Below are 14,264 nucleotides of genomic sequence, written 5' to 3'. Positions count from 1 at the left end.
ACAGACCTGAGACTTCTACACAGACACAATAGTGAACCAATACACACTGGACTGGCCTGAAATATATTTATTCAAGTTTTTTAAGTGATTAAAATATTAATTTACATATCTCAAAGTTCCCTTCCATCAAATACAAGAATGTAACTGTACTGTATTTCTTTTTTTATTATTATTATTTTAAATTCTCAGTGACAGACTCTGATACCAGCAAAACACTAAGTCATTATCTAGTTAGTACTCTAGGCAATGAGAACTGGCTGTGGCGGGCCAAGCCTGTACTCCCACCATCGGCATCAGGAAGGGGAAGCAGAAGAATCAGATGTTCTAGATTATCGGTGTCTACATAGCAAGTTTGAGGCCATTGAGGGCTACATGCAAGCCTATCTCAAAAATCCACACACAAACAAAAGGAGTAAATGGCAATGAGACTGGGACATTTAAGAATAAATGTTCTTCTCTTCAAACTATTAAAAATAACATTTAGCCAAGTGTGGCAACTCACATCATTACTCCCAGCACTTGGGAGTCAGAGCAAATAGAGTTCAAGGCCAGCCTGATGTACACAGCAAGGCCAAAACTATAGATCTTATCTTAGATAGATGGATAGATCAATTAGATAGAAGTAATATAAACTGTTAACCTAGTATAGTAATGATATTTTTATACATTTGAAAAAGAACTGAAAGAAATTAAACATCCCAAAACAAAAAACTGCTGCTGTTCAGTGATATAAAGACATAAAGTTGAACCAATCAAACTGTTCAAAAGACAGTGGATTCTGTCACTAACTTAGTTTTTGACAAAATGACAGGTGTGGGGCAACAAGAAAGAGCTAGCATGCACCAAGTACCCTTTCAAGAACACTTGGACTTTATAAACACAGACCTAAAAATGGGTTTTCCTTTGTGACGCCTGTTGCCAAAGCAAAAGGTCTTGCCTTTTGAGAGACTCTGACAAAAGTTTAGGAAAGAAGGAGGTAACTCCAGTACGGGGAGGATCTGAGAATGACGATTGTGCTGTCCAAGAGAAGCGGCATGAAGGCCACAAGCGGAACAGATCTGAAGGGCAGAGACTTCAGACTGATACACAGTTACTAATGAGAAATGCACAGCCCTCCTCCTGTCTGCCCATCAAGAGTCCTCCCACCCCAAATCCCAACACCAAAGTTATACTTCCCTTCTCCTCTCATCCACTGTTCACATAACTTAAACCACTGGATTAAACACAAAAGAGAATCAGGAAGAAAACACCAAAAGAGATTGGCAACATCCTCCCTCATTCCGAAGCCAAACTTTTCTATATAAAAAGGAATGTTGAGATACAACACCTCAGCAGCAAAAACATCTGGTCTTGTGTTCCTATGTAAGCATGAGGCCCAATCTTTATGAAACTTGCCTAGAATAATAGGTCTAGACATACCTTAATCACGTGATTGTAAAAAAAACAAAATAAAGGGAACATGTCATCCATGTGTCCTGACATGATCTGGATTAGGAATTTAAATTAAAGCAGTACTTCACAATGAAAGTCCAAGTAAAAGATGTCTGGGCCAAAATCACAGTGGTAAAGGGAAGGTGATGCAGAAGAGATGGATAAGCAAATGAAGCCAGGTGTCGTGATGGACACCTGTGGTCCAGGACTTGGGAGGTGGAAGACAAGAGTTCACGGTTATTCTTATCTACACAATGAGTTTGAAGCCAGACTGGGCTACATGAGCCATAACTAAGTGGTTCTCAACCCGTGGTGCATTTCTTGACTCCTCTGGGGTCAAATATCAAGTATTTACATTACAATTCATAACGGTAGCAAAATTACACTTATGAAGTAGCAACAAAATAATTCTGTGGTTGGGGGCGGGGTCACCACAACATGAGGAACTGTATTAAAGGTGGAACCATTGCCATAACTCAACACAAAACAACAACAATGAGGTACACTATCCAGCAGTGGGTGATGCCCCCTGGAAAGGACAAGGAATTGGCCCTTCAAGGCAAACATACAAATCCACATCAGAATCAGCCAAAAGGCTTTTAAGTTATTTTTCCGTTTTTATATATCCCTTGTTGAGGGTAAATCCAACTGCCACTTAAGAAATCTAGCATATAGCCTAAAGATTCAGAAGCACAGGGAAGAGGATGGGACATTTGTTTACAGTTGTCACTCTTCCTAACTCCATGGAAGTGACCACTCCCTCCATGAATTCTGACTCCCAGTAACATTCCATCTTTCTCCAAGTCCATATACTCCTCAAGGGTAATAATATAGCTTTGTCTTTGCATAACTCAGAGCGTTCATTCCCTCATTCAACAGATATTAATGCCAGGCACCATACCACATACTCATCTACTGTATAAAGGAGTGCTGACTCTTAGGAAGAAAAAAAAAAAAAAGGTCAGAAAAGGATTCCAAACATTCATATTAGAATTCCAGTGAAAATTAAGGCACGCTACTACAAATGCTCTGAAGTTTAAATATCATGGGGTAAATCTGAACTGTATATTGTTTAATTAAGAATATATGCCTGCAGTTACACACGTGATTTCTCTTCAGGGCCTACAAAGAGTATCATTTTCACAGACAGTTTTATCCTCTCTTTAGTAAAATAAAATTGATAATAACAGGACATTCTCTTAAACTATTGGCTCTGCCATAATGGGTCTTTTTCAATCCATCAAATGGTAAACTTTTAAAACCCCATAAAGCTTGATTTATACATTCTTTCAAGGGCTTAATACCTACCAGATTCTGGTGGATCCTGGGTTCTAAAAAGATCATCAGGACCATTCTAGGAATCCTCGTAACTCAAATCAAAGTGAAGGATAAGTCGAGGAAACTGAGAAGCAAGATGTGTTTGTTTTAGGAAAATATATGGGGTGAAATTCAATGACAACAACATATAAATGTGTCATAATGCATTTTATTCAGGCTGGTCTAAATTTAACATTTTAAACATTAAAAAAATAATAAGACCAGTAAATAGTAAATAGTCCACTATTCTCACTCTCACCCTAATAGTTTATGGAAAACGTACTGTAGAGGGCAATATGAAATTCTATTTTGGTACGGTTTTAGGTAAGAAACTGGGATAAGAAAGCGATCCAAGCCGGGCAGTCGTGGCGCATGCCTTTAATCCCAGCACTTGGGAGGCAGAGGCAGGCGGATTTCTGAGTTCGAGGCCAGCCTGATCTGCAGAGTGAGTTCCAGGACAGCCAGGGCTACACAGAGAAACCCTGTCTCGAAAAAAAAAAAACAAAGAAAGAAAAGAAAGAAAGCGCCCCCCCCCCCAAAAAAAAGTGAGAGAGAAAGAAAGAGAAGAAAGGGAGGCAGGGGGAGGGAGGATGGATGGATGGATGGATGTGTCACTTCAATATCCAATGCTAACCAATTCGCAAAACCTAGGATCTGAAGCTGTGGCTATTCACAGGTGGTGGAAAGTGCCCAGAGTTGGTCACTCTGCAACTCCTGACAGGAAACTTAGGCCTGGTCCCCCGCAAGCACAGGCCACCGCTGGCCTTCAGGAGTGCATGGTGCGCCGGGGTCAGCCAGTACCTGTTGTAGGAATGAACGAATACACCCGCGCTGGGCTTCTTCCCGAACCCAAGCGAGTCAGCTTTTAGGACCGGGGACGCAAGTAAGGGCCATGCCCCGAATAGAAGACTGGGAAGGTGGGGTGTCCTCCCTGAACCCCGGCCCCAGAGACATAGGGAGTCGTAGGGCACTGCCCGGCGAGGGGGCAGCAGGCCCTGGGGAGGGGCTGGGGAGGCCAAAAAGGAAGGGAAGGGCCGGCGGGCGGGGCCCAGCCGATGCCTCTCCCTTCCACAGCGGAGGTCGAGCCGCTGCCCGGACCTCACCCTGCCTCCTGCCTCCCTCACCTGATCACCGAGATGAGCAGCCCCGAGGGGTCTTTGCTTTTGCTGACTGTGCTCCTGTATTTCCCACCAGCTGCTTCTGCCGCCATCTTGGTAAGGGAGCGAGAGCCAGGTGCTTGACAGGACCGGGAAAGTGTAAACTCCGCAGCTGACCCAGAACATCCACCAATGGCAGAAGAGAAGCGCATAGGCGCGGAAGTGAAAGGCCCAATCACTGGAGTTAAGAGGCGGGACTGATTCTCCGCGGGAGGCTGAGGCGCTTGTCCTCTCTAAGCACTCTGGGAAACGTAGTTCTTCTGTGGATCCTGGGCATGCCTGAACAATAAACCAATGGCAACTTCATCAAGCCTCCTTGGTGTCTCTTTAGAGCTCTTCAGACCTTAAGTTGTTTTTCAGTTTACTCCATTTTATACTTTTACACGCTTTAATGTATCTGATGATATCAAAATGGATATACAGATTCTTCTACTTAAACGAAGGCCCCAAAAGAATGCTTATGTGTGCAAAAATATTAATTTCAAATACTATCTTTAAATAATATCTTTAAATCAACCAAATGCAAAAATGTATAGTTTTTCTTTGTTATTTTCTGAGACTGAATGTTTCTATATTCATCTTATATATAAGTTCACTTTTGCAGTTGTGCCAAATCGTTGCCAGGCTGTGATAGAAAAGCATCTATGTACTGTGGAGGTGTCAACCTTCCTAATACTGTGAAACTTTAATATAGTTTCTCATGTTGTGGTGACTCCCAACTATAAAATTATTTCATTGCTACTTCATAACTGTAATTTTGCTATTATTGTGACTCATAATGTAAATTATTTGATATGTAGGATATCTGATAAGCAACCCCAAAGGAGTCAAACCCATAGGTTGAGAACCACAAACCAATTTCAAATGATACAGGAAAATCTTTTGTAGAAATGCAACCATATTTTTAAAATAAAAGCACTCAAAAAAAGTCCAAAAGAAAGGAAATTGCATAAACATAATGGAATTTTTAAAAACAAATTAACAATATATATAATAGCAAAAAATAAGTTCCTCATTAAGATTAGGAACAAGACAAGGTTGTCCCTTTTCACTGTATCTACTCAATAAAACTCTGAGAATCATAGCCAGAGCAAGAAAAAAGAGAAAAGCATCTAATTTGAAAAGGTAAGAACAAAACCAGCTATATCTATAGATGATATGATTTTATAGAATGTATTATAAAGAACATAAACAAAACACTACTAGAGCTACTAAAAAAATCAGCAATGTCACAGGATACAAAATGAACAACAAAAATTCAGTGATATCCCTATACAATAAGAAAGAGCAATCTTAAAAAGAAATGAACCTAGGGCTGGAGAGATGGCTTGGTGGTTAAGAGCTCTTCCTGAGGTCCTGAGTTCAATTTCCAGCAACCACATGGTGGCTCACAACCATCTGTAATGGGATCTGATACACTCTTCTGGAGTGTCTAAAGATAGCAACAGTATACTCACATAAAGTAAATAAATAAAATGTTTTAAAGCTTTTGAGAGACAGAGAGAGAGAGAGAGAGAGAGAGAGAGAGAGAGAGAGAGAGAGAAAGGAACCTAGCCAGGCATGGAGGCACTTAGAGGGTAGGTGCTAGTGTATGTCTATGAGTTTGAGCGCAGCCTCCTTTACACAGAGGGTTCCTCAACATCCAGGACTATAAAGAAAGATCTTGGGATGGAGGTCAGGGGGAGGAAAGAAGGAAGAAAAGGAAATAAAAATAACCAAATAATCCCAACTGAACAGAAGCAAAAAGAACAAAACACAGCAATGAATTTGAACAGGGAAGTCAAATATGTATATGCAGAAAACTACAAAATATTGCTGAAAATAAAGGAATAAAGTACATGAAAAACCTCACAGATGAGAATCGGATGCAGCTACAATGTCAAAACCTTCTCAGCAATGGAATAATTGATTCTAAGATCCATGTGGAAACAGAAACTGAACAGTATAAACAAGCTTGGAAAAGAAAAAAACAAAATGTGGAGGAGTGAGGAAACACCTCAGTAAGTAAAGTGCTTACGGCAGAAGTATAAGGATCCGGAATCCAGGTTAAACACCAGGAATACGGAGATAAACTGATACCCTCAGCACCAAGCAAGCCGAGATAGGAAGATTCTGCTGTTTACTGACCAGCCAAAAGGGCAAGCTGCAGGTGTTAAGTCCAAAAGCACCTCATAAAGATCACCACTCACATGTGCAATTGGCAAAAGCGTTTTTATTTCTCAAAAGCAAGAAGCCTGCATGCAGGATTGGCCATTTACAAAAACGACAACCCCAGACAAAGGCACACAGGCCTTTTTATAGGGAACTAGGAGAATTTTAGCTAGACTTAGGTGATCTAAAACTTCATTGGTGCATGCTGGGGATGTTACATAGGTCCACTTCTGTTTGGGTTGTGTCCAGGTGGTCAGTGGACTGCATTTATGTGTCATGAACATTTAGCAACAGGATGAGATACCCAAAGCATCTAAGGCTGCCTCACACAGATAGACCATCCTGAGAGAAGATATCTCCCCATCTTTGTGGTTATCTCCAGGCTGTTCTGTGGATGAGGGATATCATGTCCTTCTTCCTGGAGTTGGTGACTTATAGCCTAGTTTCTGTGACTGATGATTTAGGAGGGTTTTATGGTCAGTTGCTGGAATGGATGACTTTCCTTTTGAAATCAGATCTGGTCCTAAAATGGAGTTTATGTCATAGCCTCACTAGTCCAGTGAGATCACCTGTATCAGAAACAAACAAGGCAGATAACAACTGAGGAAAACATCTATGGATGACCTCTGAGACTTCATACACACAAACACACACAAAGAATAAATATAGAGGATTTGCATATTCTGGTTTTAAAACCGTACTGACAAGCTAGAGCAATCAAAGGGAGAAGTGTTAGCTTAATAAGAGCAAACATAAATGGAACACCACTGAGAATACAAAGGTAACCCCACGTATCTGTGAGCTGCTGGCTTTTTTGGGTTTGTTGTTGTTGTTTTGGTTTTTTGGTTTTTGGTGGTGGTGGTGGTGGTGGTGGTGGTGGTAGTGGTGGTGGTGGTTTTTCAAGATTTATCCATTTTAGGCTCTGGAGAGATGGCTCAGCAGTTAAGAGCACTGGTTGTTCTTCCAGAGGTCTTGAGTTACATTCCCAGAAACCATACGGTGGCTCACAACCATCTGTAATGAGATCCAGTGCCCTTTTTCTGATGTGTCTGAACAGCTACAGTGTATGTATATACATAAAATAAAAAAAATAAATCTTTAAAAAAGATTTATCCGTTTTAATTTTATATATAAAAGTGTTTGTCTGCGTGCATGTATATGCATGCATGTGTGTGCCCTGGTGCTTGTAGAAGCCAGAAGATTGCATTAGATGACCTGGAACTGGAGATACAGATAGCTGTAAAGAGCTATGGGAGTACTAAAATACAACCCCAGGTGCTCTGCAAAAGCAGCAAAGGCTCTTAACCACTGAGCCACCTCTCTAGCCATGATCAGTCAGTTTTTTGATAAGGAGGCCAATACCACTGAAAATGATATTTTGAATATTATATTTGAAATATAAATACTTCAAATACAGAGGGAGAATAGTCTTTCAACAAATGAAAATAAAGCACTAAACATAAATATGTTAAAAAATAAAGTGGACATCTACCACATACCCCACACCAAAACAAACTCGAAATGTATCAAAATCCTAAATTTATGATTTAAAACTTTTAGAAAAAAAATATAGAGATAAATCTTTATGGTCTTAAATTTAATAGTGGAATTTTTACAAAAGTTGAAGCAACAAATGGAAAATGTATATTAAAACTACAACTTTATTAGGGCTGGAGAGATGTCTCACTGGTTAAAAGCATTGATTAAGACCTCTTCTATAGGTCCTGAGTTCAATTCCCAGCAACTACATGGTGGCTCACAACCATCTGTAATGGGATCTGATACCTTCTTCTGGTATACATGTAGAAAACTACAGTGTACACATATAAATTAAATAAATCCTAAAAACAATAGGATTTTATTATATATATCTGATATTTGTAGAGGCTTCAAAAATAAGCCTCCACTTCACATTCACCAGGACAACTATATATTTTTCTTGATTTAATTTTTTTTTTACAATAAGTTACATGTTTAGTTAGGAGAGCACATGTGGAGGAATCAGTTCTTACCTTTTACCCTAGCTGGCTTCTGACTCACAGAGTTCTATCTACCTGTGCCTCCCAAGTGCTGAGATTAAGGGCATGTACCATTCCACCCAGATCAAAAAGGGAAAATAATAGCTGGCAAATACATAAAGAAATCAGAACAATATTGCTGAGAATATAAAATGTTTCAGTCAATGTGGAAATAGTGGTTTCTCTCACAAATAATACCCGAGAGAATTAAAGATCCAAACATAGCATGTACATAAACATTTATAGCAGAGCTTGTCACAATAGTGATATGTTTTGTGTAATATGAGGCATGTGATTGTGGTATAAACAAATACGGACTACCCATGCAATATAATACTTAAAAATCATAAAAAGGAGTGGAGTGTTGGTGCACGTTACCATGTTAGTTCTCCTTGAAACATTGTGTCAAGTGAAAGAAGCCAGACACAAAGACTGAGGAGTCCTTCTATATAAAATACCGAAAATGAACAAACTCATAGAGACAAAAAGGGAGTTAATGACTGTTCAGAGCTGGAGGAAGGGTGACTTCATGATACAAAGCATCTTTGGGGGAACATAAAATGTTGTGATGCTACACAGTTTCAGTGTTTACAATTGCACAATTTTGAATCTATTAAGCCCACTGTTAACACTTTTAAGATGATTTAAAAGTAGTTTATGTTGTATGCATTTTAAAGAATGTGTCTGTGCTGTATAACTTCCTAGATTCAATCCAAGATCACAACTGATTCTACTTCCCTTTGAAAAGAGACTTAAGCTATTCTGTGCCTCAGTTTCCATATCTGTTAGGCAGGTAGCAATGTGACTTCACTTGGAAGCATGCCTTCAAAGTGTTTAAAGTATGTCTCTGGCAGTAATGGATAAGTAATATGGTTAGTTTTTCTTTTATCTTTATGCTTTACTATAGTTCCTATAAATTTTAAATGGAAATAAACAAACGCATTTCATTTAAGAGCAAGAATTGGATGTGTGTCAAAATGATGGACTGCTTTTAGCACATACTAGAACTGTAATTAGGTGAAAATTAAATTATCACACACCAAATTAAACCCTTAAGAAAGTGTTCTAATTGTCCTGTTTCATATCACACTTCAGGAAAACTTTACCCAATATACCTTTCATCTTCTGGTGATAAATATAGTTTTTGACATTGTTTCTATTCTCAGCTGCCTTGCAGAAAAACTCCAAGCTTGTACTAGAATATGAAAAAAAAGTTTTATTTTAATTCTACAGGAGAATTAGTAGATATACTCACTTATAACTATCATCCATTAGGATAGACTCCCAAATTCAACAGGCATCTTAGAACTAAATAATATTTCTCAACATATCAGAGATTAATTATAGATAATTCTGTGTAGGGATGATGACATATATATGGGGTAGGGGGATTTAGAAATGAACATAGTACAAAGAATTTACTGGATACACACACACACACACACACACACACACACACACACCTGTAGATGTTTCAAGGAAAAAGAATCAATGAAGGGAAGGCTGGGATGCCTAGCAAATTCCTCCTCATGAGTAGCTAGGTTATAATTAAGTTGACTTTAAAAATAGGATAGAAGGGCTAGAGAAATCGCTCAGTGTTTACCAGTGCATGCTGCAAAGAATCTATGTTCGGTTTACTGCAGTTTACAACCACCTGTCACTCCAGCTTCTGTGAATCTGACACCCTCTTTCTGTTTCAAGGATACCTTAGTTCCTTAGTTAGGGGTTTTACTGCTGTGAAGAAACACCTTAATCAAAAGCAACTTGGGGAAAACAGGTTTTATTTGGTTTCCACATCACTCTTCCTCATCAAAGAAAGGACAGGAACTCAAACAAGGCAGTAACCTGGAGGCAGGAACTGATACAGAAACCATTGGCTTGCTTCCCACAGCTTGACTCAGCCTGCTTTCTTATAGAACCCAAGACCCTACCCCAGGGATGGACTCACCCACAATGAACTGGGCACTCCCACATCAAACACTAATTAAGAAAATGCCCTACAGGCTTGCTGACAGCTCAGTTTTATGGAGGTATTTTCTCAATTGAGGGTCCTTCTTTTCAGATGACTATAGCTTCTGTCAAGCTGACATAAAACTAGCAGCAAACATGGGCACCTGCACTGACATACACATTCTGGCACACAGATGCACACACATACATGCATAAATTAAAATATGTTTAAAAATAAAATGAAGACTTAAATTCCAGAATTGGGGGGGGGGGGTGAGGAGTCAGACAAGCTAAGGCTCAAACTGAAACCATGAATTCTGTGTTCAAGGAGACAACTGGTCTCGAGTAGGCAGTTAATGGATATAAAGTGATATCACAAGATGAAAAGACACACAGAGAAGATCTTAGAAAAGACCTTGAAGCCCACAGCTAGACCCTGCACACGTTTACACAATGAGGCTCAGAAATGGTATACGTGCATGTCTTGTTTTATGTTGTCTATTATTTTGCAAACCAGGGCAGACTGTTTTATTATTACATCTGTAATATGCCTGGAGGCTCTTAAAACCATGGGAACATCCAATTAAATTAAAATGCTTTGACCTCTTTGGATGAGCAGCTCCGTATAAATCCAGGGTATTGATATTCTTATTATTTCGGATAAATGAAATGTGTGAGTGAGCCAGCTCAGCAGCAAAATGGCTTCCCTGAGATTCATAAAAAATGGCCTAGATCTTGATATCCACAGAGCAGCATGAAAAGGCACAGGAGATTGGAAAACAGGTGTCTCTTGATACTAGCTACAGGGACAGAACTCTAGAGAAAGAGCTATTTTATGCCTCCATCAGCATTGCCTGTGTACAAGAGCCAACTCAGCTGAGATATATATATATAAAAAAAAATGCACGTTAGGCATGGCTGAGTAAGTCAAGGCATGGGATCTAAATTATATCAAGAAGAAAAAGTCAATAATACTTTCCTCATGAAAAAAAGCAACTGTCTTATTTTATTTAGGATTTAAATTTTATACCAGCTTTTTCAATTACTGTGGCATAAATAAATCTTACATAAGCATAAGCTTAGCTGAAGATATATACATATTGTTGTACATTTGGAGGAAAATTTTATAAGTAGATCATGATAGGCTATAATTCTTACCAGTAAATTGTATTGCTCGTACTCGGTACCTGGTTCACTTTGATCTCTGGCAGAATCCATGTTGATTTGGGTTTCTGGAAATTGGTTAAGAATAGTACGTTCAATTTGGTTTTGTTGAAGGAAGGGGAAGTAACCATTGTTTCTCTGGAGCACAATCCTGTCTTCAGGCTAGATGGGACAGCAACATTCTCCCTGTTCGTCATCTTTCAAGCAGTGCTAATGGATTGGAGAAAAGGCTCCATGTGAGGAAAGTGCGTGCAGTGCAAGAGGATCTGAATTCAGATCTCCTGCGCCCATGGAAAGCCACACTGAGTACCACACCTCTGTGGCCCAGTACACTGGGAAGGTGAGAAATAGAGGCAGGAGCATCCTGGAAGCTCCCTGGCCAGCCAGGCTGCCGTACACAGTAGTTAACAACAGGTATAGGATGACTGGCATGGGACTTGTCCTATGACCTCTACATGTGCAATATGACATATGCACATCTGTAATCATGCACATACAAAAATACATGCCACAATACACACATGAACATGCATGCACACACACACAGAAGTACCAAATATACTACATGCTGCAGATACTAGCTGGAGTCAAATACCTTTGGGTGCCCTCAGTCCTCTTTCAAACTAGAACTGTTTCTTTCCCCTTGTCTTGAATCTTCTCCATTTTCTCAATTGTGTTTCATATTTAAACAAATGGTTCAAAAACCTATCAAATGAGGAGGCTAGAAGTGAAGTTGAATGTATAGTATGCATTTAACATGCAAAAGGCCACGGGTTTGAGCTCCAATACTGCACTTTTAAAAAAGGAATTTATTGTTTTAAAAGGAGAGAAAGATCCATAGAATGAAACAGCAATCTATAGTACGGAAAAGAATTGTCTCAAATCACATAGTTCATTTCAGTTCAATTCAGAAAACATAAAGAACTATCACAACTTGATAACAAAATTAGTGATCCAATTTTAAAAAAACATTAGCAAAACTAAACTATGAATCTTCATTTTCAAAGATAAATATAGAAATGACCAATGAATATGATTGGTGACATCATCCATCTGGCAAATGTGTGACTGTGTGTGTGGTATATGTGTGTGTATGTGGTTGTGTGTGTGGTACGTGGGTATGTGTGTGTGTGTGTGTATGGTGTGTATGTGTTATGTGTGTGAGTGTGTGTGTGGTGTGTGTGTGTGTGTTATGTGTGTGAGTGTGTGTGTGGTGTTTGTGTGTGTGTGGTGTCTGTTTGTGTGGTGTGTGTGTGTGGTATGTGTGTGAGTGTGTGTGTGGTATGTGTGTGTGTGTGTGTTTGTGTGTGTGGTACGTGTGTGTGTGTGTGTGTGTGTGTGTATGATGTGTATGTGGTATGTGTGTGACTGTGTGTGTGGCATATGTGTGTGTATGTGTTTGTGTGTGTGGTACGTGTGTGTGTGTGTATGATGTGTGTGTGGTATGTGTGTGACTGTGTGTGTGGCATATGTGTGTGTATGTGGTTCTGTGTGTGGTATGTGGGTGTGTGTGTGTGTGTATGATGTGTGTGTGGTATATGTGTGTATATGTGTTTGTGAGTGTGGTACGTGGGTGTGTGTGTGTTATGTGTGTGAGTGTGTGTGTGATATGTGTGTGTGTGGTATGTGTTTGTGTGGTGTGTGTGTGAGTGTGTGTTATATGTGTGAGTATGTTATGTGTGCGAGTCTGGTATGTGTTTGTGGGGTGTGTGTGTGTTATATGTGTGAGTGTGTATGTGTGTTATGTGAGTGTGTATGTGTGTTATGTGTGTGAGTGTGTATGTGGTATGTGTTTGTGTGGTGTGTGTGTGTTATGTGTATGAGTGTGTATGTGTGTTATATGTGTGAGTGTATGTGATATGTGTTTGTGTGGTGTGTGTGTTATGTGTGTGAGTGTGTGTGTTACGTGTGTGAGTGTGTGTGTGTGTGTGTGTGTACATCCACAGCATGAGTGTGGAGGTCAGAGGACAGTCTTCAGGAATGAGTTTTCTCCTTCCACTTACTCACAAGGCAGGATCCCTCTTGTCTCTGTGGCACTGCACACTTCTGGATTGTTCTCCCATTGCTGCCTCCCATTGCCCTCTGAAGTGTTGAGATTAGAGATGAGGATTTACTGCAGCTGGATCTCCATATATGAATTCTGAGATTGAGAGTGGGTTGCCAGGCTTGCACAGCAAGAGCTTTTACCTGATGAGCCCTCCCACAAGCCCAAGATACCATTTTACACTGCCCAGGGCGGCTAGCAATGTTTAAAAAGAAAATAACATATGGGAAAATGAACCTTCAGCATATCACTGGTGAGTGTACCAAACAGTGCAACTACTGTGGAAACCCATTTGGTGACTTGTCAAAAGATACATATAAATTACCTTACAACTCAGCAACCCCACTACTTCGTATCTTCCCCTAAGAATTTGAACTGATGCTCAAAAAAAATGTGCATGTGGATCCTCATACTCGCACTTATGACAAAAGCCAGAAAGTATGAACAACCCACTGATGTATACAGAGGGAAACAAAATGTGGTCCAGCCATACAATGGGCTATAATTCTGTCCTGTAAAGAAATGATAAGCAGATAAGTTCTATAGTATGGATGCATCTCAAAACCATTAAGAAAAGTGAAAGGCGTTAATACAAAAGGCCACCTCTTATGTGATCCTTTTATGTGAAGTGCCATGAAGGGGTCAATTCATAGAGACAAAGAGTAGATCTGTGGTTGTCACAGATGAGGAGGAAAAAAGTATGGGAGTGATTGCTGAATAAAAACGAGGGCATGACTGCTCCTAGGTATTGTTGAAGGGAAGATTCTTACTGTAGATGTGAAGGAGAAAACAGCCAGAGCCATCTGGAAGAGTCCAGTTCAAACATGGCCAACAGAATAGACCAGGCCATGAGCGGAGCGAGTGAGAGAGGGAGAAGCAAGAGAGGGTATCAGGACCTAATAATGGAGGACTAAGAGGCCAAAGGGCCAAAAAGAATGTCTGGTTGCAATGTCTAGGTTATACAGGAATCAGTCAGACACTAGAGGAAAGTGTAATGGAGCCCTAGACCTTAGCACAACTGACTCCATGATG

General features: G+C 39.9%; 1 protein-coding gene across 2 annotated transcripts in view; it reads right to left on the bottom strand.

Annotated features, from left to right (window-relative positions):
* Exoc4 (exocyst complex component 4) overlaps positions 1-3,977 on the bottom strand; it is a 689,148-nt gene extending 685,171 nt beyond the window's left edge. For both annotated transcript variants that reach the window (XM_028768362.1, XM_028768363.1), the window contains exon 1: positions 3,873-3,977. In XM_028768362.1, the coding sequence (XP_028624195.1) occupies positions 3,873-3,958 (86 nt within the window). In that variant the 5' untranslated portion in view covers positions 3,959-3,977. The remainder of the gene's footprint in view (positions 1-3,872) is intronic.
* Positions 3,978-14,264: the final 10,287 nt, after the last annotated feature.

Source organism: Grammomys surdaster, unplaced genomic scaffold (genome assembly GCF_004785775.1).
Source record: "Grammomys surdaster isolate TR1022 unplaced genomic scaffold, NIH_TR_1.0 186, whole genome shotgun sequence".
NCBI classification, from domain to species: Eukaryota; Metazoa; Chordata; class Mammalia; order Rodentia; family Muridae; genus Grammomys; species Grammomys surdaster.
The sequence above is the reverse complement of the archived record's forward strand: the minus strand, read 5'-3'. Positions and strand labels throughout refer to the sequence as shown.